Genomic DNA, 26,269 nt, shown 5'->3' on the forward strand with positions numbered 1-26,269 from the left:
CCACCGTTTAAAAGGGCTCTTCTGCCGCCAGCCCCTCATAGCGCTTTGTGCTCACTGATTCCCAGTGCACTCCACATTTCAATATCTTATTAATACAGAATTAACCAACAAGCCTCCTGCAAAGAATTAAAAAAGGATCCGTTTAAATTAAAAACCAGTGTTACCTTCACCAGTCCGCACATTTCCTTGTTAAAAACTCATTATAATAGGTCTTCCGTCATCTATTTATTAGCTGTATCAAAACAGAGGTCTTAATGTGAATGCATAATTCATAATTGAATAAAAAAAAAAAAATTCAGACTTTTGAAAGAGGGAGGGAAAAAAGCTGCTAACCACATTCATGAATGCTTGACTGCTCCCTAATTGCAATGCAATTATCACATGTTATGAACAATGTGAACTCTTAAGCAAGTAATTATAACACAAGGAAACCTGTGACGACCTTTAAAATTTCCTACTCGAGGTACAGTTTTACTAACATTGATACAAATGAGATTTTAATCTGAACATCAGATTTTTTTTTTTTTTAATCCTGCAAAAATTGGCACACCATGCTTAGATTTCTTTTAACTGATTTCTTTTACGTACATTGTGAAATCAAAGCAGATGGCTCATTGGCTAAGAAATACTAAATATGATTTCCAGTATTTATTTTTCCCTATTTGTGCCCAAAAGAACCCAGTAAATTAGAAGAATGAGACCTTAGCTCTTATTGAAACTATGTATATGAATGAGATTTTAGATGCTGGAGTTATTCCCATGTGGCAGCACAACAGTGTGTAGTGCAGTGACTCTCCCGATGCAGCTCGTTGTCTTAGAGAGCGAGGCTCACACTGGAGGAGAAGCAGCAGCATTGTGCTCACGAGCTGCCAGAAGCACAGGTGGTAGCGATATAGGCCAGTCCCCCAGGCTCTTGTAGCTGAAAGTTGTGTGTCTTGTATAGTGCCTGTGTCCATATGGCTGCCTGTCTTGCTCTCTTAGCAGACACTGCCTCCATACAGAGTGCTTTCTCTTAGTGGTTAGCTGTGGTTCCATGCCTCTCACCATATGGAAAATGTTTCAGAGTTTGTTTTTCAGGGATGTTCCTGCTATTTAGACTGATTGTACCAAGCCATACGCTCCCCATAGATGCGTGCTTGTCAGCCCCTGGTGACATGAATTGGTCAGTAGACAAATTGATACCAGGCGGGGATGTTTACAGTTTGCACATGGTGTGAAAGTAGGGGTTTTAATATTGTGGTACAGGCTCCTCCAGGTGGGCTCTGTGACATGATGCAGCAGGCAGCACAGGAAAAAACAGCAACTCAGGCAGCCCCCTAGCAGTCTAGATCAAAGTGAACCCCAGCATGGCTCTGTGATACTGAATAAATACGCATTGATTTGGTTGTGATTTCACAACAAGAGTCCCCTCCTTTAAGAACAGAGCGAGCCAGGATCACACAGGTGCAATGATTCCAGACCGAGGTTCACAGATCAAGTAGAAGTCAAGGTTTTCATGTGGAAACACGATACAGTACAAACAGGAACGTGGTAACCAGGAGAAACCAGGTTCTTTGACCCATCATTACGTGATGTTACTGCAGGCCTGTCTCTACTGATAACTTTCTCTCTGAATCTCCTTCCCAGATCCACGCTAGAAGAGCATTCCCCCCACAGTCACCCTCTGTATGGCCACGGCGTTTGCAAGTGGCCGGGTTGTGAGGCAGTGTTTGATGATTTCCAGTCATTCCTCAAGTAAGTAAAAGTCAGAGGTACTTTTCTATCACAGTTTGTTTGTCCTCTTCTTGGGTCGATTACATGTTTTTTTGTGACCCCCAGTGACTCAAAAGCACTGCAGGTGCAGCTGGTTGTTATTCCTGAGTCTGGGTTGGGCCTCTCTTGACAAGGGTACCGTGGGGTCTCCTTCTGGGAACGGCATGGGCCTCTAATTCCTGTGATAAGCGCAGTTCCCATGGTGACAGGGGCCATTTTTCCCAAACAAACAACAGGAGGATGTTTATCTGTGGCAGCTCACACTTTGGGCGCTCTGCATGTTTGCCCTTGTCACTGGACAGGAGAATTGGTGTATATGTCTTAGACGGCCTTGCTCAGCCTTTTCTGTCTTTCTCCTAGGAGTCTATTTGTTTTCTCTCCTGCCTCATGCTTTACTTCAACAATATAAACCAAAAGGTTTACATTGTTTTCTAGTCCCAACAAAGCCCACATCTCACCTGAGTGTTAAATTTAACCATGTATACGGGAATTAAAGAGCTCCAGCTAAGTGTTTAGCAATTTTCCAGCGTGCACTCTATGACAGGTTTGACTCTGTCCAGCCTGACGCAGGCCATTGTTTTGCTCCCTGATTCCCCGTTTGAGTCAGACCCCTGGTTTACTAATCAACCCTGTGTGCAGTGCGCTCTAGGTAATCCAACACATAACAGTGCCATGGTTACAGAGAGGATGAAAACATCTGCATTGTGGCAGCAGATCAATGGCTCACTGTCACCTCGGATTAGTCGCACTTTAAACAAGATATGACACAATTCCATTATCCTAAAACAAGCACTCAGCGAACACACACTTTCCCGAGAGACGCAGGAGAGAAAGGTGCTGTGCAGGACCGCCTCACAGGCTGCTAAAAGTTTTGACTCTCTTTGTCAACATTTTGAATCCTCTTTTGATTGTTTACATGAATCCCCTTTGAGCCAGCGTGCGTTTGAAAGGCTTATCGCGCTACATTGTATATTACAGTTTCTGTGTGACTAAAAAGAGGCAGCTATGTAGTTTAATTTAATAAACATCCTGGGACAGACAGTTATTAAACCGTGTATCACACACACTTTCACACATACACTTGCATATTTCAGCTTTGGGAGTGCCGGCTTAAATCTATCACTATTTATTGTATTCTGACATTGCCTCACCCTTTGTTTATAGAACAGAGGAGAATTAAGTCCAATGCGCCCGGTAGAGCTCTGCCTCAAAAAGTATCTAAGTGCACTCCACTATGTTTTTACAAGTGTTTTTATCATGGCAACATCTTGTTTACTTTAGTTGCCTGCTCAAACTGCTTGGAACATGTTAAGAAAACATTTGGGGAGAGTCTCCACAAAGCTGCCTTTGTTTAACAGCAGGCAAGAGTGTGAGCAGCTCACCAAGGTGTTAACTCTCAAACCCTTAAGCACTTCCACATGAAACCCAGCAACTGATACTGCAGGCCTCCAAAAAGAATCAAAAATAAAAACAAAGAATACTTCAGGCTTTAGAAAAAAAGAAGTCTCCGTAGGTTGGAAATGTATGTGAGGAGAGATGTGTGTCTGTCTGCGATTGTGCAGTCAGCAGAACATAATGTGCTGTGTACCAAAGAGAAAGAAAGGTGAGGAGGACTCTAACGTCAACCAGATTTCAGCTCCACATGCCAACAGTAACAACTAACACGGGACTGAAATGTTGTTTTAAACTCTGTGTGTATTTGTTTTATCTTTTAAAGAAAACATTGCATACCTCCGCACACTATCTTGATAAATACAAAACACCAAATCCCTGTTCCTGTTTTCGGGATCAGCACGCAGAAGGGTGGGGTTGGGGTTACAGCAGAGCCTGATGTTTTTACAAGGGTCAAGACCCTTCTTTTCAGTGTCCAGTCAGAGGTCAGAGCCAATGAAACACTCCAGTGCCCTCTAGTGCTGCACTGTCTGTCTGCTCAGACCTCAAAATCTCATCTCTTACACATCGCCACAATGTAGTAATATATTACTACTGGTAATGTACTGTAGTATAAAATAAAATATCTTTTCTAAATAAAACTAACTGAGTGAAAAAAATATATCAAACTGCAATCTATAGTAAAGCTTTGATTTTCTTTTTTAAACATCAAAAATCTATTGAGAAATTTTCTCTGCTTTTTCAAATGTAATTGTTAATGTACAGATGTGTGCTTGTAATTTAAATTACCCGCTGGATAAGAGACGACGTTAAGCTGCTGTTCCAGTCTATGTAATTGGAAATAGTAGCCAAAAATTAAATAAATAAAATAAAATAAAATCAGGCAAACTAACTGATATGTAAAAAGCCGACTGTGTGAATATCTATTTAACTTGTTTTATTGTGGCAATTTACATTAGGGTCTGTCATCCTGCCAGAGAGCTTTTAAAAGCGGATTCATTTGAAGTCCAGAAAGTGACACATGCCAACGTTCATAGTCTCTCTCGATGTCAATTCCCCGTATCCCCTGCTCCCGTGTCCAGACACTCCTCTCAAGGCTGCATTAGGGCCATTTGAATATTTCATTTCCTATTAATTATGCACTGTGACTCTCCATGTCATTAGAAGAAATAAAGTGGAATGTAACAAAGGATGAAAAGAAGCAGGGCACATGTCTCCTATGAACACAGAAATTCCAAAGCTGCTCACGTAGGCCAGCCTTCATTGAAAATTCAGCCTGTGCCAGTTAAATTGGAGTTGAAACGTCTTTACCTATTATTTTCTCCTTTGAAATTTAGTAAGATGTCCTGAAATGTTTACCAGTTTCATTTTCCGACTTACTTAATTAAATTGGCATTTATTTGACTCAAACAAATGGAAAGCCCAGAGAGGCCTGATTTCTGAAAAAGAGGGTTATTGCGCACACTTTTTTAAAAAAAATATGCCTTTTTAATTTCTTTTTTTGCCACAATAATTAACTTCAAGCATTGAATGTATATCGCAGTCATTTTTGAAAAATATATTATCAACACACAGCAGGACGATGTGAATGTGGTGGAAGGAGACTGCATTTCCCATGAAGGTTTAAATCATTCACCTCAAGGTTGAAAATACGGCAGCAGAAAGAGAAGCCTTCATCAATTTTACCCTCCTTTTATATGTCTGTTTTCTGACTGTAAATGTGGTGTTTTATGTACAAATGTGTTGTCTGTACATGAAGCAGTGGCATCACGGCAATTTACTGGGCTATCATAACGCCAGCGCTGTGCCACGGTGCCTTCACAGGTTGATTCTGGCTATTTTTGATTTGCAGTAAATGACAGAAAAAGCGCATATGAAAAGGCAGACGCACCTTTCTCCCATCTGCCGGCGCCACTCTGTGCACACGCAGACATGCCTGGTGACAGTGACCTACATGGTCACCGAAGATGTGATATAATTTATGATATATATAATATATTGGATCCATTAGCGAGCATAATGAAGTAGTGAAATGAAAGGGTATTTGTGAAATCAGTTCAAACATCCTGCTTGGATTATGATTAAATGATTAATGAAATGCCCCTGCATAAGCATTTTCAAACAGTAATTCATGCGGCAGCTGATAAAATTCCTCCAATCATATTTCCTTCACTCATGAACCTTATCTCCACCATTTTATATAAATCACAGGGAAAAAAAACCCTGTCTGCTGCCCGGCGAGCTACTTATTTAGATTAGTTATAAACGTACAGGAAAAGAGAACATCTTCCTTGTATAAAATAATCACACATAATTATATCCATAATTCAAGTTTGTGACAGATCCCATCTCCTTGTCCTGTCCTCTGCATTTTTTTTTCTTTTTGGAATTCTCTTAATTTTAATGGTATAATTAACAGTCAAAACACCAAAAAGGGCAAAATCTGAGAGGCAAAGGAAAGCTGCAGTGAGAAGAAATGGCATTAGGGCACTGGTGCATAATTTAGCAAAGGAATCCAACCTGAAATTCTTCAATCATCCCTCTTATCTGTAAGCTGTAGTTAAAGGAGACATGACCGTCATGAAATATTGAGTCATTCTTGTATGTTAAAAGAACTATTTCTTTTTTTGCACTGCAGGTGGAATCGTTACAGTACGCTGTCAGATTTATGAATAATATTTTTTTAAAATGTTATTACAGAGTTTGCATACATTGTGCTTTACCCAGTGATCAGATTGCAGTATTAAACCACACTCTTGCAGAGCTGTTGTTTCTCACGACTAAAAGCATGCATAAAGCAATCTGATATTAGCTGCTTTTGTGCATCTGTGTTTTCATTTCTTTTCTTTTTTTTTGTTTTTTTCTTTTTGTTTTGCAGACATCTTAACAATGAGCATGCCCTGGATGACAGGAGCACAGCCCAGTGTCGGGTGCAAATGCAGGTCGTACAACAGCTGGAGCTGCAGGTATTGTCCCAGCGGTTGTTTTGAACCAAATATTTACGTGTCTTCTTGGGCTGACACTTCCTCAGTGTCTGCTGAACACATCCCCGTGTCTGACTGATATCAGCCATGGGGTCACTCATAGAGGAGTGGGGGGTGGTGGTGGTGGTGGTGGGAGTGGGGGCAGCAGAATGAAATAATTTTGTACATTTGCTACTAACCAGTCATTAAAAATGTGTTATGTATGCATGACAGCCAGGAAAAGATATATGAAGGGCCCGGGGCTAAGTAGAGAAGATAATTACATTTTGAATTTTACTGGGTTTTAAAGTTATTTATGACTTTTAACTGTTTGGCACCAACAATAAAACATAGCATAATGTGGATAGGCGCTCAGTGTTGAGTGGAACAGAAAGGTTATTGAAGCTCAGCGCAGAAAACTGTTGATACAGTAATCAGTATCTTTAATACCATGCCCCTCATGAGTGGGCTTTAATGTTCTTTAAAAATATGCATGCGCATTAAGAATGTACTTAAGGAGAAAAGACATGGTTTACAGTCATTGTATTTGGGGGGCTTGGAATGTCCAATGAGCCATGTGTGTGTCTGTGTGTGACAGTGTTGGACTAAATGGTAACCACTATGCTAATGTATGTTGTAATGTAAGTTATTTATTTGTGTTTGAGGAAGAAATAACTTCATTATAGAAGTTTTTCTACTATATAGATTCTGTTGTAACAAATACTAATATTTGTACAATGTAAAGTGTTTCAGAGTTTTGGGTCACATGTCAGCCATAAATAATACCACCAAAATGACTAATGATAAGTATAAAACAGTTGTGGTTTAACCTTAAACACTGAGATTTTAGTTGCTCAGACATTGCACCATGCCAGTGTCCTGTTATTTCCGCTCAACTGGTGTATTATCCAGAGATCGAGTGAAGGTTTATCAGACACAGACTTCCTCTGCATGCAGCCTGTCACCATAATTTAGGCTGGCAGCTAAGACGGTGCTGAGTTTCAGACAGGTAGAAAGGGCCTGGGCTTGTTATCGGCAATGATACGTAGTGTATTTTAACCTTGACTTGGAGAGTGTAGCTGGATTGTGTGAAGTGCAGACTTGTTGACAGCTTCCCAAAAGCATTTGAAAAACAAAAAAAATTAGAGGGTCCCAAGAAGAAAAAGATGCCTTCACAACAAAGGGATATAGAGGATTTTAGAAAGTACAGAAATAGATTTTTAATCATATATATTCATTAAAACTTCATTGCCCTTCTTTCTTCTCATTACAGCTAGCAAAAGACAAAGAACGTCTGCAGGCTATGATGACGCACCTTCATGTCAAGTCCACGGAGCCCAAAGCCACCCCACAGCCGGTGAGCAGCAACCCTGTCATACGTATCTCTCTCGTCCCCCGCCATCCTTTTGTTTGTCTTAATTGGCACACGTGTATTCATTAATCCTTTCCTCCATCTTATTTATCTGCTAAATAAAAACAGCTGTTCTCTTGAGGCAGGCAGTAAATATAGTTTGGAGCACATCTGCTGACATCCAGGATTCAATTTGGTGTCTGTGATGAACTGGATGCACACTCTGTAATGGCCCCTTCTCTCATCTTCAGAGAACCAGTGCCTGTTTGGGCATAGAGGAAAGATGAGAAAGCACAGAAAAATAGAAAAAAAAAATACACATTATATTTTAGAAATTGAATATAATGTGTGGGATGCTTTAAAAGCAAAATTACAGTATGTTTTTCTGACAGAGAATATAAATATTATCAGACAAAAAAAAAAAAAAACATGCTAATATATGTAAAATTTAAAAGAAAAAAAACTATAAAGATAAACATAAAGTTTGTTATTTCATAGAGAGGCAGATAATAATAATTTCTTTAAAGATTTACTGGATGCCAAAGCAAAGATGTTGGTAACACCTGAGATTCTTCCCTGACTGTATTTCTGACTGTCTTCATTTGAAGGGTTAAAAAGTCACCAATTCCCATAAACTAGCCTTGAAATAATTATAGTAATTACTAATCTCTAATCTAGGCCTGCAATTAAAAAAAAAAAATCTTCTCAGCAGCATCTCTGATTTATCAAGAAGCTTTAGATTAAACTTAAATTTTATTTAAAAATGCTTATTTCCAGATTTGACTCTATTTAATGTTATTTTACTTAAAGCGAATTTAAAAATGTTGATATCTCTAATGACAAAGCTATAAAAAAAATATTTTCACTGTATTTATTAAAATTTGTTGTAAGGGAGGAAAAATGAAAATGTGAATAAATACAATTGCAGATCATTATTTTTTATCTCCTTGGCACATTCCCAACGTTATAGCTACTGTATCACTCTCAATGTATTTTATGCCTTAAAGCCTTGTGCTTAATCCCTATCCTATAGGGGCAAATGCTCAACATATGGCATTTAAGTGTCTCTATTTTGTCATATTTAAATGGGGGCTCACCAACATATTTCAGTCTGTATGACAGTTAATTCAGAGAGCCAAATGAGCAAAGATCATTTTACTGCAGGGCGTGAGTGTGAAATCATGCACACACATGCACGCAGATGCACAATATACATGCAGGAGTCCCGTCCCTCGGCACACTGCGCAGCTTGGATCATTTATTTACAGTCAGTGAGGTAGCTATTGACATCCAGAGGCTGCGTGTGCGCTCTACAAAGCGAAGCCCGTCAACATAAAGCGCGTGGAGATGTTGAATGACAATAAGCTGTCTGTTAAAGCTGCGCCTGTGTCACACGCTCTGATTGTGTAGATTAGAGTGCGAAACGAGGGCTCTGACACGGGGACATTTGTATATGAAAAGTGGTGGGGTCTGCAGATAGCATCTTGAGCTCGCTACCTCTCCTCTCTCCCCGGGGCCTGGCAGAATGGCTGTGTCAGAGTTCAGCGTTAACACTCTCAAGGGGGTGAGCTGGGATTTTTATTCAAAATAGACTCACAACTCCAGCGCCACTTCGCCCGCTGTGAGCTGCTATGAAATGCTATGATAAATATATCTGACTTTAGCTGGGTGAGTGGTGGACTCACACAGGTCAGGACCCAAGACTTTCACTGAGGTTTTAGTGAGATTGCAGCATCAGATGTATCCACAAAGAAGATGTAGAATGGAGGTCTTCTTTGAGCTGACTGGAAGCAGAGCCACTCTGAAGAAACAAAGATATCTTCTTCCAGTAATTGCTAGTTTTGCTTTTCTGCTGCTCTGTACAGTTGCATATAAAAATGGCATGTGTAAGTAGCCAACTGTCACAGCAGAGTAGCTCAGATGAACTTGCTGGTTTACATTTAGTTATAATTAAAGACAAACAAACTGATGCTGTGCATTCACAGCGACAAATGAATGGGATTCATTTTATTCTTCTGAGGTGGATGAGGGTGGGGGGAAGATCAAAACAAAATGTGCCACATTAGCAATGCGTGTTTCTATGTGTGTGTGTGTGCCTACGTGTGTGTGTGTGTGAGTGTGTGTGTTTGTATTTGCCTCTGTATGTGTGGGTGGGTGTCTGCACACGGTGTCACTAAGCATTCTTGTCAGAAATCTGACCTTTTACGCCATACATAATTAAGGAGGGACTTTTTGTTTATTTTCTTTAGCAGCTTGCCGAGTCAAAGCCAGTATAATTAGATCACCAATTACCATTTAATTAATTTCAGTCTGAAGTCTCATTTTGTCTAGGCACTGGAGTGAGCCCAAATGGTGAGGCAAACAAAGGCAAGGCTATTACCAGCCTGTCTGGCCTATTGTTGAAGCCTCTCTGTGTTTATGGCCAGGGAATATGGATGAAACATGAAACAAAGCCTGCTAATCCACAGGAAGAGAAGTCAACACCGCAGCCCCATTCTATTGATAGCATTGTGTCAGAAACACGCAAACCCAAGTGTAATTTATTTTGTTCATGATTTAGAATAACACATCTTCAGCTACCGTTGGTGAGGATGTAGCCCACATTCATGCATCCAACCAGAAATCCAAATTATTTGGGCAGACTCTGCCAAAAAGGCAGAGTTCAGCCTCCCAAACATAAATAGACATTGTGAGGATGTGGACACAAGTCTGTTAAAATAGGAGATTCAAACAACGCAAATGTCACTGGTTTTGTTTGGAGCAGTTTACAACTTAATAATGAGACACATTTTTTTGTGTATGCGTAAAGCAAGTTGTAATTTACAATGCAATAAAAGAAAGAGCGGTGAATTCCAGGGATAGAGAGTTAAAAATGTGATTGGTAATTGGGTGGCAGAACAGGATTTGTGCTATTCCATAGAGTCAGAAAAAGCATCATCACCTCGTCATCCTTATGGGCAGAAATCACACATTTGATCCCTCGTAATCAACATGTGATGTCACAGATGAGATATTTCCAGCCCACACTGTCCTTTCTCTAGCTCTGTATTTCTCTTTCTGTATTTTTTTTTCTTTCATTTTTCTTCTTCTCACAGTCTGAAGTCATGTTTAATTTGGAAAGTGGCCTCCTTCGGCAAATTAGCAATTAGAACAATTTTGCAGGAATATGTATATGTGTCATTAGCTTTCCTGCCAATTAATAGCTGGAGCAGGGGGTCAGGCTAGAATTTTCCACTTGACTGCTGCTCGAGGTTTGGCAGTTGGCTCGGAGCTGCCGCAGCTGCTGGAAGCCATGCTATACCTTTGGAGCACTTGCCATAATTAGTTTACCTTGTAGCCATTATTACTTAAATACCTCCTTCGCCCTAGCCCACCCAACCCATCCACAGACACAGACCTCAGCGATGAAACCAAATATTCTCTACAGAAGGCTGTCCGTGAAATACCATGTGTCCATCTTTACCATTGGCCATCATGGCCCTCATAATGGAAGTCAGTCAGATACAGTAGTTAATCATCAGATCACCTCCATAAGCAGCTCCTAATTAGAGTCTTCACAATACAATTTCAGCTTGTAATTAGCCCAGACTGGCTTCTTCCTCTGGCTGCCTTATTAGCAGGGCTGCTCAGCAGTAGGTGAGAATCACACTGTCATTTTTCAGAGCTGTACCGGCTGCCCTTCTTCCCTCCACAACTCAAGCCTCATGGGTTACCATGCTGGAGGCCCTCAGCGAGTAGATGAAGTGGGGGTGTTTGTCCAAATGGGACAAAAGCTCAAACAAAAGCGATGAAACAGCGAGCTGGGAGAAGGCCTGACAGGGCAGTGAGAGAGAGGGAGGGAGGGGAGAGAGAGAGAGCTGAAGAGTGGTGCAGGAATGGGGCTCCAGGGTTGTTTTCCAAACATTTAGTGAACATTCACGAATCATCTCAGGGCCCACTTGCAGTTAAAGAGGAGGTATGCACAGTCAGTGAGGCGTCCAAGACACAGGGGTAATTACGAGACTAACTGAGCTCTGTCTGTCTGTCTTTCTGTTAGCTTAACCTAGTGTCCAGCGTCACATTGTCCAAGTCGGCCCCAGAGGCCTCTCCTCCTCTGAGCCTTCCCCAGACCCCCACCACACCCACAGCGCCGCTTACACCCCTGTCCCAGACCCATTCTGTCATCACAGCCACCAGCCTCCACAGCGTGGGCCCTATGCGACGGCGATATTCAGAAAAGTACAACATGCCCATCTCTCCAGGTACTGCAGAACGCTCATACGTAGTACTATATATACATGAAGCTGTCATCTGTTCTGCTAAACAACTGACACGAATTGTATGCTTTGTATACATTAGGCTATGATTTGTGTTATCAGCCGCTGATAGGACATGACTGTTGACAATTCCACATTTGTTTGTTCCCTGTGTACAGATATCAGCCAGAACAAAGAGTTTTACATGAATACAGACGTTAGACCACCATTCACGTACGCCTCACTAATAAGACAGGTAAGGAACTCTTTCTGAATTAGTGAATGAAGCTTTAACTCCTCAGTCTAGCTGTGACTATAGTCAACACACTCAGCAGTTAATGCTTTGCTACATTTGAACACAATTCACACAGAGGAATAGATAAACCATCTTGAAATGACTGCAAGAATGCATTCAGGATTCAAAACACAGCCACATATGACAAAATGTTTGATTAAGCATTTCAGCGACTGTAATCATTACCAAATTCATTTCACACAACAGTGGGGATGAACCTGTTTTAAGATGGCCAGTCAATTATCGCTTGACTGCAGTAATCTGGGATCTCAGGAATTAATCTGAGCCGTCCATAATTGCCGCCCTGTAATCTGCCTGAGAAATGTTTTCACTTGCCCTTCATTTACACCCACAAAGGAAAATATATTCAAATCGTCTGTTTCAAATGAAAAGTGCATTATACTTCCAGAAACACTTTACATAGACAGTTTCTTGTCTGGGTTTTTTGGGGGTTTTTTTTTCTTCAGGAGAACACACACAAACCTGCATGCCTCTTGTGAATTATTAAGTGTTTTGTGAAGGGAGCAAGGCTGGAAATGTTTGTTTCTGTCACTGTTCCTCATCCAGGCAATCCTCGAATCTCCAGAAAAGCAGCTAACACTAAACGAAATCTACAACTGGTTCACACGAATGTTTGCATATTTTAGGCGCAACGCAGCAACATGGAAGGTAATTTATTTTTTTGTTATTCCTCCTAATGTCTTTAAACCAGCACGGGAGAGAAAGGAGACATTGTGTTGATGTAAGGTGGAATTAAATGATAGTCATGCATAGTAAAACGTAAGAACAAAACTTTATCCAAATACATAACAATGCTCCACTTATTCTGTCCAAATGAACCACCCTTTAAACAAATATGCGGACCAGACAGAACGGGCAAGGAGAGGAATATGTGCATGCGTGCTTAAAAAAAAAGAGAGAAGAAAAATAAAATAATAAAAAAATAACAATCACCCTGTAATGTGTGTGGATATGCTGATGGTGGGTGGCATTAGTGTAACATATCAGTGCTCTGCCAGTGACTCCTGGCTGAGCCCCTCACACTCACTTCAGAAGGGAACACCAGGCCACAAGCACACTTGCTCTCACACACACACACACACACACACACACACACACACACACACACACACACACCAGAACAGTAATGACCGGAGACAGAGAACGTGAGATTTGAATGAGAAAGGCAGTGATGAAGCAATGAAAGCCTTTTCTGAGCCATAGAGCAGCTCACACACCACCATCCTGCCCCACTCCCGTCCCCCATCACCTTCCACACATACTGACAGCCCCTCCATAGGGGCACATTGGTGTTATAAACACTGGATTCCTCTCTACACACACATTTTGAACATAAACATGCACTCAGCATAGCTCCTGTAAAAAGGTCGGCTTTCATGCCTGAATAATTTGGATTGAAACCTGGATTTATATTTTAAAAGCTTTTTTTTTTTTCCTCACATTGTAACGGGAAAAATGCCAAATCAGAGTGAGCCTAAAATGTTCTCGTCAGTAAGACTATTGTGACTAAAATGTTCAGTTTCTGTGTTTCATTGATGTAATTTATAGTGATTGATCAGAAGAGGCAGCTTTTGAAGGAAAAGAAAAAAGGATGTCATTTGCTTAACAGCATTGCCGTGGAAATGAGTAAATATTTAGGTGCTGTTTAAGTCATTTGAAACTTCAGACCATTTACTGCCAGTAACCTTCTGCTTTATTTATTGTTTTCATTCAAGTTTCATCCAGAGCCTGTCACAATATTTCTACTATGAAATGAAATTTTTCTTCCCGTGCAGCCATGTTTACTGTACTGATAGAAACCCTTTTTTCTCTCTTTGTTTTTACATCAACTGCAGAATGCAGTCCGGCATAATCTTAGTCTTCACAAGTGTTTTGTGCGAGTAGAAAACGTAAAAGGGGCTGTGTGGACAGTCGACGAAATAGAGTTCCAAAAGAGACGGCCTCAAAAGATCAGTGGGTAGGTTTGGCCTTGTTGAGCCCTGCCTAGCGTCTGTCTCACTGTTGACTGATGGGAAGAGGCTGCTGCTGCTGCTGCTGCTGCTCCATCTCCATTGTCTGTGCGCCATACCATCCAAAGTCCCTGCTTGCTTTGGCGTGCCCCCCCCTCCCCCTCCCTCCCTCATGCTTTTAGAAGCCTTTCGGTGATGCCTCATAACCCACAATGGCTTATTTTCATTTTGATCCTCACCCTCTCCCCTCCTCCCTGTGTCTGTGTGTCTGTCCGTCCCCTGTCTGTCCTGTCGATCACTGCATCTGCATCTGGCTGTCACCTCCCTCCTCCCGCTGGTTTGCTTTCCCAGGGTGCCATTCGCACCAACCTCTCCCTGCATAAGTGCTTTGTGAGAGTAGAGGATGAGTTTGGGTCCTTTTGGACTGTTGATGATGAGGAGTTTAAGCGCGGTCGCCACATACAGCGAGGCCGCCCTCGGAAATACGCCGTTGATGAGAACTTTGACGAGCTGCTCGTACAGTAAGCACTTCCGCCTGCCCTGCAAACTCCAGTGGTCCCCGCCCCACTTGCATGCCTCCACTCCCTCTCAATGTTGCCATCATGCTTTTTGTGTTAAGCTCGCCATCCATCATGCTTTCACAAGATCTGCCTCCATCAATCTGCTCTTCCTTTCCATGACATGCAGAGTGTTAGAGATAGTTGTGTGGTATTGTCAAGTGATTGAACATCTTAGAACTGTAGCCTTAATATCCACATTACTACACCAGTAAATTTGTTAAGTTCTTATACAAAGTGCATTGATTTCTTTTTATGAAATAAGATACTGTATCTGAGGAATGCATGCTAGCTGAGACACGAGTCTGTGGTTGTAATTGAATTTTTCTGTTTGCAGAAGTCCGGCCTTAGTGAAGAACATTCAGACCAGCTTGGGCTATGGTCCGACCCTCTCTGCTGCCTTCCAGGTAAAAAAATAAGTGACTTCATCTTTAGCTGCCTCACTCAGAACTTTGAAAGGCAGGAAGAAATAAGCACATAGTCTTTGTTTTTAGGATGATGTACTTGCATAAAAGAGTGATGGGGAACTGAGAAAGTGCTGACAACTGGCTTCCGTTTCACATTTAATGCTTCGGGCTTTGCTTTTCAGGCTTCAATGGCAGAAAACAACATACCTCTATACACTACTGCTTCCATTGGAAGTCCCACCCTCAATTCCCTGGCCAACGCCATCCGTGAGGAGATGAATGGAGCGATGGACCATGGAAACAGCAACGGCAGTGACAGCAGCCCGGGACGCTCGCCCCTGCCAGCTATGTGAGTGGCACACGCGCTTTCTATCTTCACCACAGTCTGTAAGAAAAGTGAAGAGAGAGGAAATTTTTTTGGCTGCTTATTCCACTGAGACAGAAGCTCTTCGCATGGACAAAAAATAATGTCAGTGCCCACCCAAAATGCTCTGAAATGACCTAATGCATGGCAATAGATCAAACAGAAGGGATGCCAGAGGTATAATAAATAAAGTGGAGAGGGGGATATTGGAGTGGTGTATGGGGTCATGGCCAGTGCTGTGGCAGGCCTCCCTGCCGAAAAGGAAACTCCACCTTTTCAAAGCTTCCATCACCAGACCAGCCGGGAAGAGAAAACCGGAGCCCCGCTGTTATTTTAACAGCAAGTTTATGAACTCTCCTTTATGCATCCTGCTGTCTGTCTGAGCCCCGCCATCATCAGTGTTCCCCTTTGTTAAAATATTTACAAAATGCCAGCACGCAGAGTGACACAGCTGCTGGCTCCAACACGGTGCAGCATGAGCCGCAACACATCCAGAAACGCCTCTGAAAGAAAAACAACACAAAAAGCATAATTAGTCTGGAGGACATCATCCAAGATTCTCATGTAGGAAAGTTGTGGTCGGCCTGGAAACCGCAGCTCCCCATTCACTTGTTGTATGGGAGTGTCTGCTAAGTTGTTTGAAGCCTAAAATAATACAGCACACGCTGCATCGTTTCCAGATGTGGGGGCAGACCACCGATGTGCAGCAGGGGCAGACTCGGGGATGGCCTCCTGAAATGTCTGAGCTTGGGGGAAATTCTGCCTGAAAACAAAAAAAAAAAGGTGCAGTAATAAGCTCCTGGCCAAATGGAGGAAAGTGCCATCCTTAATCACTGTGAACATAGCTCTGAGCATGGCTGTGGAACAGGAAAGGCAGAGACAGGATGGGTGTGCTGGCCTAAAGGCAGCCTGCTTCTCCCTCTACCCCTCCGCTTCTATCTTTAGGCTGATAAAGCTCACAACTCCTTCTCCATAATTATGTCTATAAGCTTTGTGCAAGTACAAAATGAGTTAAAACTGTTTTCTTTTGCTTTTAAAGAACTTTATTCTCTTATTAACAAAACACACCTGGCATTTACGTCTGTGGATGGAGGATTTTATGCTGCGGTTAATTCTGTCCCTGCTCAAAAGCATCCCCGTTTTTCGATACTGCTTTGGCTTACGCTCTCCCGAGTACAAGTTCATCACCACCGTTAACTGTGTAGTAACATATGTTCTCCACATGTGCCAGTGAGCTGCTGGTTGACAGGACACAGCTTTTTTAACACAGTGAAGAAACCAGAGCGCTTCCCTTAAACAGCCAGATGAGAGTCAGGCATCCAGAGAAGGCTAATTATAAGCAAAGTGTGGAATCAGCATGCAGTTCAATAGCATAATAATAACAATTTCATGTCTGCCCCGCAGCCACGGAGTCAGACCTGAGGCAGTTGCACTTGTGGAGTTACTTTGATGTGAAAATGATAGAAAAGCTGACTTTACTTTTTCCCCTTTTTATAATTTACACCAAAATATGTCAGCTCATTAGCATATGAGTGTTTCCGTCACAATAGCTGCAAATCACACAAGACGTCCTGGTGTGAATAAATCAAATGTGGTCCATGGTGATGAAGAATGTGCCAGTTGTCCCTTGTTGTTGTAGTAAATGAGCCCGGTGCCTCATCCTGACACCGCTCTACCTCCGCTACAGCAGCCTGGCACCGCAGGTTAGAGCGGCAAGTCCCCTGCAGCTGCTCATAATGTTTTTTTTTCTTTCTCTCTGCCACAGCCAGGCCTCTTCTCCCCCTGTGCTTTATTCCTGCTCTGTTTCTGTAATGAGAAATTTGGCAGATCTCATCTCTTTAGTGGCTCTTTTGCCCAGGCTGTGAGCTGGAGGGGCGGGTGCTCATGTTTTTGCCTTGTTTACAAGTGACAGCGTTATTATTCTCATAAGGGCTCTGTTTCTTATCACAGTGTTGTGCCGAGTGCGCCGGTGCCGCTCTCCCCGCACGCCTTTCCTGCCAGCGCTTTTCTTCCCTTATTGACACTTGCTTGAAAATATGCATTAATTCTGGAGTTTAAAGCATGTATGGTGGTGTCTGGTCGCTGTGTTTGCTTGAAGTTGATTAATGATAGAAGCCGGCTCAGGGTCGTCCTCTGGAGACCCGCCTCGCAGGTTGTGCATGTTAACGAGCAGGAAGAGGAACACACAGCGCGTCGCTGATCCTCCGCCACCAGGAGGCTGACAACGGCAGCCTCACTCGCTCCGCAGAGTCCATTCTCTCCTCTCCTCGTCTCACGTTGTTAATCTTCCTCATTTATCAATTCTAAGTGAATACCCTGTTGTCGGTTGCCATGAAAATAAAAAGCCTGCAGCTTTGCCGGGATTGGAATACCTCAAAAGAAAGCTGAAATTATCAACAGTACCAGTGAGGCTCCCACTTCACAGCCTCACTGAAGCCAGACATTTGTTTTTGTTCCCCTGCCTCTTCCTTTCTAAACAGAATCAGCACAGGTCCGTATCATCTTGTGCGTGATTGTGTGAAAGGGTCTAAAAGAATATTTGAGAAAGTTTTTCTTCCCTTCTTCTCCTCCAGGCATCACATCAGCGTTAAGGAGGAACCACTGGATCCCGAAGACCACGATGGGCCCCTCTCCCTGGTAACGACTGCCAATCACAGTCCGGATTTCGATCACCACAGAGATTACGATGACGAGCAGGGCCACGACGACATGCTGTAAGGCTAGCGCCGCCCACTTCCCTCCCCGGCCTCAGAGGCCGAGGCAGTCTGGGTCATCTGGGAGACAGAAGCGCTCTGCAGATAACAAACACTGAACTGCAGTCTCAGCCACTGATGACAGCTCTCAAATGTCTCCAAGTTGACTTTTTTTAGTGCCATTACAATACATAGCAAAAACACACACGAGAAAACACAGATGACTCCCCCACACGAGGGTTCTTTTTTCCCGCTGATTCCTTTCTACTTTTGATTTAAGTAACGCTTAAAACGTGAAAACAAACTTCATTTCTACTCATTTGTCAGACAGACTTTTGGGGGGGTTTTTTTTTTTTTTTTTTTTTTTTGTTTGTTTTTTTTGGTACGGGGGGTGCATCGTGTCCGTGCTTTGGGATACCCTCGCCACGCAGCCAGGACGGACTGCACTCAGCGGGCTGCAAGAAAGGGGGGTGTTTGTCTCCCCCTCCGCCCTCCCCCACGCTTTCTCTCTCCCCTTCCCTCATCTGACCAGAGACTGAAGAGAGAGAGAGAATGACTGACGTTTAATTTACACCGTGTGTATGTGTGTGTATGTGCGAGAGAGAGCGAGTGCGGACTTCTGTTCATTGTCACTGCCTTCAACACTTCTCATTGGTTTAATTCCTTCTGGGGCGGGAGGGTTGTTTTTGTTTGGGGGGTTGTATTTTTTTGTTGTTGGGGTGGGGTGAAAAGTTATGAGATATAACAACATAATGTGTCTTCTCCATATCATTCAATGCTGTTTTTTTTTTTTTGTTTGTTTGTTTGTTTGTTTGTTTCTTTAAACTGATCAGACCTCATGCTCATGCTGTGGAGATTCTGTGTGGTCAGCACTTGATGATGAATGTTTATGATTTCTTTAAACACACTCACATGAAGCAGAATGTCGCATACCAACTAGTATTTTTCTGTCATTTATTCCACAATCTTGGAAAAAAAGAAAAGAAAAGAAAAGGAAAAAAAGAGACCACTTTGATGTGTAGCCCGCCTCTAACCCCCCATCCTCCGCCCCCCCTGCTCATGAAGTCCATTGGCAATGCACTACTCATAATGAAGGCTCTCTCCACGCATCAATGAAGTTTAATTTAAGATGCGAATGAATGACAGAGAAATCATGCAGGTTATGATTTATCCTTATGAAATTATACTTTAAAACAGCCCCTCACGGCCGAGCATGCTGAGCTGCAACAGAATTTCTGATCACTTACAAGCTCCGGGTTTTTAAAACAAAATGAAAATGTCAGGTGTGCACCGGCGAGATAATGATTTAGACCAACTAATTGTGATTCCTGAACACAACTGTCATTGTTAATCAAATGTGTCTGCTTTTTCCACGCTGTAATTTCATTCAGGGCTCGGAGATAAACGTGCATTCCCTGTAGTTTTATTTGTATCACGCGCATGACTAGTTTTAAGTTTCGAGTGTTAATAATTGCGCACCGGACGAACAGCTCATTTTCTTTCATTAAGGGAACAGTCCCCGAGACCTGCAATAAGCGTCGCACATTCCAGCATGTTGACAACCATCATAAAGGGCCCAAACATACAGCACATGCCATTTTAGCGAAGGCGCATACCTCGACGTTCAGTGTCGCCCAAAAAGCCGACAGCTGCAGTCCACAGTATCGATCCGAGTGGATTCCACGAGATTTTTGTGATGCAGCAAAAACAAAAAAACAAAAACAAAACTTCCAGCTTTTGTAAGAAGTTACATTTTAGACATGATGAATTTCAAGACTGCAACCAACCACTTTTTAATCTTTTTTATTTATTGTTATTATTGATGTTCATTTGGCTTTTATTTTGTTGATGTTGTTCTTGATTTGTATTATAATTCTGTGACTACCAAAGAAACTACAAAGTCAGTGACGTGTGTTCCATGCAATAGCAGATCAGGCCAAATAGCTCTCCTCCATTCTGTCAGCAGCGGCGGTGGCAGCGGCGGTGCAGCCGGCAGCAGATTGAATCAAAGGGGGAAAAAAAAAAAAAAAACGCTCCTCACACTGGTGTTTTCATTCGTTTTTATTAAAACAAAAAACTAACAAACAAAAAAAACCAAAGGGTTGTAGCTGCATTAAAAGCTTTGCAGTGACCAAATCTGAATGGGAGGCACTGACAGTCTGACTACATGATGACCAAACTAGGGAAACTTTTAATCTGTGGGCCAGTGAGTGGGAAAAGGGAGGTTTTTGGGGGTTTTTTTGGTCAGGAGCAGATAACATGCAACATGAGAGTGTATGTAGATAAAGTCGGGGGGGGTATACTGGTTAAGTGGGAAAAGCTTTGCAGAGAACAATGTGAAATGGATTCTGTGCTTCAACTGGACCACACAAATGATTCAGTGTTTCTCTTCTTTTATTCCTTGCCTGTGTGTATCCTTTGAAATGATTGTATGCCACTTTTTAGGGATTTTTGTTAAGATTGGCAAGACTTCATGATTGTGTTTAGTTTCTGTTATCTTATTACTTTTTATATTAAAAAACACTCCTGTCAACTAATAAGCTGGGTACAAGGTACTTTATGGCAGTTATTGTTATTGTTATTATCATTTTTTTTTTCCCTCTAACTTCACAGCTCGTTAGCTAAAAAGGAAAAGGGCAATCTGTGGCTTCCAGAAAATCTATTTAATATCCAGGCAGCTGTGGGATGGGTCAGTTACATCCAGGCTAGGACCGTGAGAACAGGGCCGAGCTCATCCACAAAACCCCCAGTCAACTGGCTGGTTTGTTTGGTATTCAGAAAGGAGGGGAAAGCGCTGGTCGATTAGATCATTCTCAGCATGTGTAGCTTGACATTACTAAAGATAACAGCATGAGAAACCCGTTAGGACGCATACCTCAGTTCAAACCTATAGGGAATGATTCAATTAAATGAGAAAAAATAAACATTTCACTCAGTTGCACTTAGTTGTGTGTCTTTGCATGTGTAGTCTGATACTGTAGAGAGAAAATAACAAAAAATAGAAAATGAAATTAGAGCTTGTTTATCTTAAAGGTTTCATCCTTTTTTTTGTTTTTCTTTTAAAGCCAAACCAATCCAAACCTCAGGCCTTTTGTTCATGGAAATGTCACTCAGCTGTGTGTGGCACCGTTCACCCTGTCAAAGTTTGTTCTCTGATGTACTGATGGGTTGTTTTAAGGGCGTTCCAATATTAGGTTGTACATACATGTCAGTAAAGCCTTTTGTCTTTTCCTAACCCCCCCACCCGCCCCACCTCGCTCTCTCTTTTTTAAGATCAAAAAATACATTTGTGTTATGTTTGCTTTATCGCTTTGTATTAACTATGAAATAGCTATGAAAAAAAAAACTGCTGTATGTATTGGAATAGCAAACTGTGCTGCAAATGTATTTTACTTAGTAATCCTTGCTTAAAAAAAATGGAAGAAGAAAAAAAAAAGGAGTCACACCATCCACGCAGACGTCTGGGTGAGCTGGGCATGGCCGGGCTGGGGGGGGGGGGGGGGGGGAGTAGGGGTGTGGGTGGGGGTGGGGGATTATCCCCGATTTTGGATTACCAACTGTAATATAGAAAACAGACTTTTTCTCTGTTATCATTGACCTAAGCATTTTGTACAGATTTTTTTCCCTCTTTGTGTTAAGCTGTTTTTTGATACTTCCTTTTGATGGTCTAACCGCTGCCTCGTGAGGCCGTGTGCTAAAGAATTACCTGCTCTGAGAAAAGGGCAGGCTGGTATATTTCCTCCACGAGACGGAGATATCGTGCATGACTAATCCCAGGGTCACAGAGATTTTGGGGCAAGGGGAGCGGGAGGGGTGGTTTCAGTGGTCAGTAATAATATAAGGGTGTATCGATTTAATGATATTTTATATGAAATGAATAGGAAAAAGAAGAAAAATATGCAGTGCCAAGATGTAAAGAATATTGTTAAATGCTGTCTTTTTTTTTTTTGTTTTTTTGAGAAATTCATTTCACTCATTAAAAGATGTCCTTCCATGTCATGTAGGTTTTACACACACACACACACACACAGTTTGGTTAGCATCAAGATATTTATATTTATATTTTTGGTCATTGTAAATGAGTCAAACCAAGCACAGCAGGCAGGTCAAAGGTCGGATGCTGCTGAAGATTCGGACCCTGCAAACTGCAGCCGTGTGGCATCAGACACCCCCGTCCCCAAACACACACACACACACACTAGCACCCGAGCTAAAATGCCATTGTTTCATCCATCACCAACCATCCAGCCCGCTGTCATTCCGTCCCCCCCACCCCATCTCTTTCTCCCACTCTCGCATCACACTTTGTTTCGTTCCAGATGGAGGGGGGGAGGGAGGGGGTAGCGGTGGTGGGGGTGGTGGGGGCGCAGCCCAGGAGCTGTCACGGTGCTCTCATCCTGCAGCATCTTCTCTTTTTCTTTATCTTTCTTGGGTTTTTTTCCTCCCTTTCTTTGAAGATGTACTCTGTAGTTTTCTTTTTTCCTGTTTTTTTTTTTTTAGAGAGAGAAATATTATTGCTCATCACTTCCATCAGTCTGTAACCTCCTCATCATTCCTCGTCTGTCTGATGCAGACCACTCTGTTGTAGTCAGTGGCAATGACTGACATGAGCATTCTAAACATGCAATAAAATGCTGGTTGTTCCGATTGTTTCCTCCAGGTCTCTCATTGTATCCATCCGAGTGAAGGTTTTTTTGGTTGTAACTGAACTCAAAGGAGTTTAAATGCAGCATTAAGCAGTGCGAGCACATTCTGACTACTTTCAGATGATTTTTGTTCATTTAAAATAAAGTGAGCCACTGCATCAAATCCAAGAGGATTTTTTTTTTTTTTTTTTTACTGATACTCATATTAATAAATATTTCACCACAGTTTTGGTCCCCCTCGGTTCTGCTTTCCTCATTATTTCGGCCTGCAGGACAGTCCCATACAGACCCTGTTTGTGTCGTCTGCTGCAGGACTCTCATCCCAGCCTAAAACATTAAATTATCTCATAATTAAAAAGAGACAGTTAAACTGTCTTTTCCTAACAGCAATTTAGGTAACTGCATTTGATAAGCTATAAATTGTAACCGCATTAAAAAAAAAAAAATCCCAGAAATAATAGCGATATGGATTTGGTGACGGGAGCTAATGCTGATGACCAAGACTCCTGGGTCCTGGTGTTTTTACGACAGAGGTGCGGGGCATGTTGGCCACTAAACAGGGGACAGAGATCAAGTCTAAGCACTTTTAATCTTGTGAAACAAGCAATTACAAATAGTTGCATTGATTTGTTAAAAAGCTTTGGGTGACATAAATCGTTTCTTGCTTAGCTTATTGCTGGAAATCATAAACGTCAAGTGTGTTATTAATTAAGGCCTTTGAAAGACAAGATTTAATGGAAATGATATAAAAATCACAAGCAATCTTTCTGTGGGCCGTATTTCACCCGGCGGATCTGTTGTTCCCCTCACACTGATTACAAGCATTCAGATAACATGAAGTGATCACAAAGATATCAAAAGCATTTGTGTTATTATTTGCATTAACATATGATATAATTATGCTATGAAACACAGTGTGATATATATAGTGCATGTCACACACATAAATCTGAATTTATTTGTAGACCACTGGTAGATCACCAACTCTTAAAACAAGCCTGTAACTACTGGAGATCCTTTTTGCTTTTATTTACCCAACAATAGGGACAGGAATGGCAACTTAATGCCACAAACACAATGCGCTTTATATTAAAAGCCAAAAAAACCACATAATAAACATGCAGAAAATATCCCTATATACAGGATAAACATGCACTCGATGATTAACTGGGAGACTGGGAGAACAGGAACGTCTTCGACTAGCAGCTAAATGCAGAAAACACTTGTGATGAATCTCAAGTCAGCAGGCAATATGTGTCACCGGGCAGGGCTGGGTGATACCACAAAATTTGTTTTTGATCCAATACCAACTAATAGCAGAAACCAAATCGTGTATATTGATACCACAGTGTGGTATTGTGTGGCGACCAGAGCCATGTGTCATGTTTTAGGAAATTTCAGATTGCATTTTCACCCCTGTTAAACATTTCCTTTCACTGGTAATAAATTGGTTAAGTGTGAAACCTCTGAACTGCACATTCATATCTCCAGCGCAGGTTGATGGAACGTGGCTTTTCTTTTCGGTGGCTGCCGCATAAAGTTATGAGTTTGTTTCGTGTGCGCCGCGCATGCGCGTGCGTGTATGTGTGTGTGCGTTCGCAGCAATAATACACTGAAAACGATACAGAAGATTTCTGGAATTATTTGAACGGGGGATGCTGATTGTGGACTGTAGCAGCAGTTGTTGCTGGGTTGTTGAAGTGACGTAGCCGGCGTGTAAAACATTAAATCGTGCTTGTCAAAACTCACATATGTGGGAAGCGGTGCTACAAAAACACCAAAAGTTGAAACTTTGACTCACTATCTCACAAATTAATAACTAATAATTGTTTACTTGGGTTCAAATGTGATGCTTGACTCTAATTTTGTGGACCTGGTTTGTTACCAGCTTCACCTTCATCTCTTTGTTCTGTTCCCCAAACCTGGGCAAATAAAACCAAAGCTATCTAAATTCCAAGTGAGGTGAGTCAGAAAATAACTAGAACTTCATTAACAGATTACTGTTAATTTCTCTCATTAATCACAAATGATGCTATTTAACCCCAGAGACATGCACTGTTGCTCTATCCTGCCCTACAGACAGAAGACAGATCAGTCACATTGTTTAGCTCAGTTAGATTGCGAAAAACAAACGTGGATGGCTGCTGTTCACTTTATTCTAATTACAGCGCGGCGCTGCCTCAAATAGTCAAAGCTGGCACACTCCCAACATTGCAGTGAGGCAATTAGCAGTCCTGCAGTGTTTGTTATTCATGGTTTGATGTAAAAATTTGTTTATTAAGATGGGCTGCAGGCACTGGTGTGCAATAGACCTGCTTGTAATTAGATTCCAATTATTTGTCTGTTTCTGATATTGTAAACTGGCACTTACCACATCAGTTAAATTGACACACTGCACTGCTTGGTTTACTCGGTAATTAAAATGTGTTCTGTTAATTAGATGATGACCACTTTATTCCAGGGCTCTTGTGTTTGGGCTCCTCGGCGGCTCACTGTTTGGATCATGAGTTGCCAGACGCTTCCCTAATCAGCCCTTGTTTTGTTTCAATTACCACCTGCTGTTCAAAAGGCATGCCTCGCTGCCCCCCACCCCTACACACACAGACACACACACACAGACACACACACACACACACACACACACACACACAAACACAACAATACCACCAGGCTTGCTTCGCTACCAGCTCCAACACAACAAACAGTAATTCACAGCTGGGCCTGCTTTCTTCTTTATTAGAAGGCACGGCTCGGTTTCAAAGAGAGTTTGAGCAATTAAAACAGAACTAAAGGAAGATGAAAGTATAAAGGTGCTTATCACATCAGTTAGCAGGCCTCGTGTGAGTAGCCAACGGTAATTACGCTCATTGAGTAAATAGCTTGGATGCTCAGATGTCTCCTTCTCTTGGTAACAGAGGGTTAAGGGTGGGGGAGCTGTTAAATCCACTGAAGGCTTTGCTAACTGAAGATGACCACCGATGTAATTCAGGTGCTGCGCTGAGTGTGGATGCACTGCCGGCTAAACATACGGTTACTGATGTTGTTATAGCAACCTCAATCCCCCCAAAATCTTCCCTTTGAATCTGTGAACTGCATTGACCTATACACTTAATAAAATGGTTTGTTTTTAGATGTGGCTGTTAGTCGAGTATTGTTACAACACAAGTTACACTGTAACACTTGCGCTGTTACACTGGGTCAGGGCTCATATTAGTATTCCAAATAAAAAGATCAGCTTATGTGCAAGTAATCCGTAGACAGCTCTAAACTCTTTGTTTTCAGACTTTTTTCCCTCTTAAAGTGGACAGCTCTAGCTGTGAGTGTAGAAGTCCCACCCACCTGTTGCTCACTGTCTGTTTGTGAGGGGCAGCCAGTCAGAAGAAAGCTGGATTAAAGGGGGGGGGCATAGATAAAAGGGCTTATTAGAGACAAAACAGGAGGGACTTCTCCAAGGCCGAGTATAAAATTAATAAGGCTTAACTAATGATGCAAAGCTTCTCTAGTAGAAGCCAAAAATGAAACATACAGAGCTGAAAATGAGCATAATAGGTCCCTTTTAAAGCAAAGGTCTGACAATCTTTTATTTTCTTCTTCAGATCCCAGAAAATGCCAAATTGACCAATAGAGCAATCATGCAAACTACG

At 42.0% G+C, this 26,269-nt stretch overlaps 1 protein-coding gene across 7 annotated transcripts in view; it reads left to right on the plus strand.

Annotated features, from left to right (window-relative positions):
* Nucleotides 1-21,205, plus strand: part of foxp1b (forkhead box P1b) — a 147,685-nt gene extending 126,480 nt beyond the window's left edge. For 5 of the 7 annotated variants that reach the window (XM_030729435.1, XM_030729436.1, XM_030729433.1 and 2 more), the window contains 10 exons: nt 1,627-1,734; nt 6,023-6,110; nt 7,381-7,464; nt 11,495-11,699; nt 11,873-11,949; nt 12,556-12,657; nt 13,845-13,966; nt 14,853-14,922; nt 15,105-15,271; nt 17,860-21,205. In XM_030729435.1, coding sequence (XP_030585295.1) covers nt 1,627-1,734; nt 6,023-6,110; nt 7,381-7,464; nt 11,495-11,699; nt 11,873-11,949; nt 12,556-12,657; nt 13,845-13,966; nt 14,853-14,922; nt 15,105-15,271; nt 17,860-18,004 — 1,168 coding nt within the window. In that variant the 3' untranslated portion in view covers nt 18,005-21,205. The remainder of the gene's footprint in view (nt 1-1,626; nt 1,735-6,022; nt 6,111-7,380; nt 7,465-11,494; nt 11,700-11,872; nt 11,950-12,555; nt 12,658-13,844; nt 13,967-14,852; nt 14,923-15,104; nt 15,272-17,859) is intronic. The other 2 variants (XM_030729432.1, XM_030729434.1) reach the window with 1 other exon arrangement.
* Nucleotides 21,206-26,269: the final 5,064 nt, after the last annotated feature.

This window comes from Archocentrus centrarchus, chromosome 5 (assembly GCF_007364275.1).
Source record: "Archocentrus centrarchus isolate MPI-CPG fArcCen1 chromosome 5, fArcCen1, whole genome shotgun sequence".
NCBI lineage: Eukaryota > Metazoa > Chordata > Actinopteri > Cichliformes > Cichlidae > Archocentrus > Archocentrus centrarchus.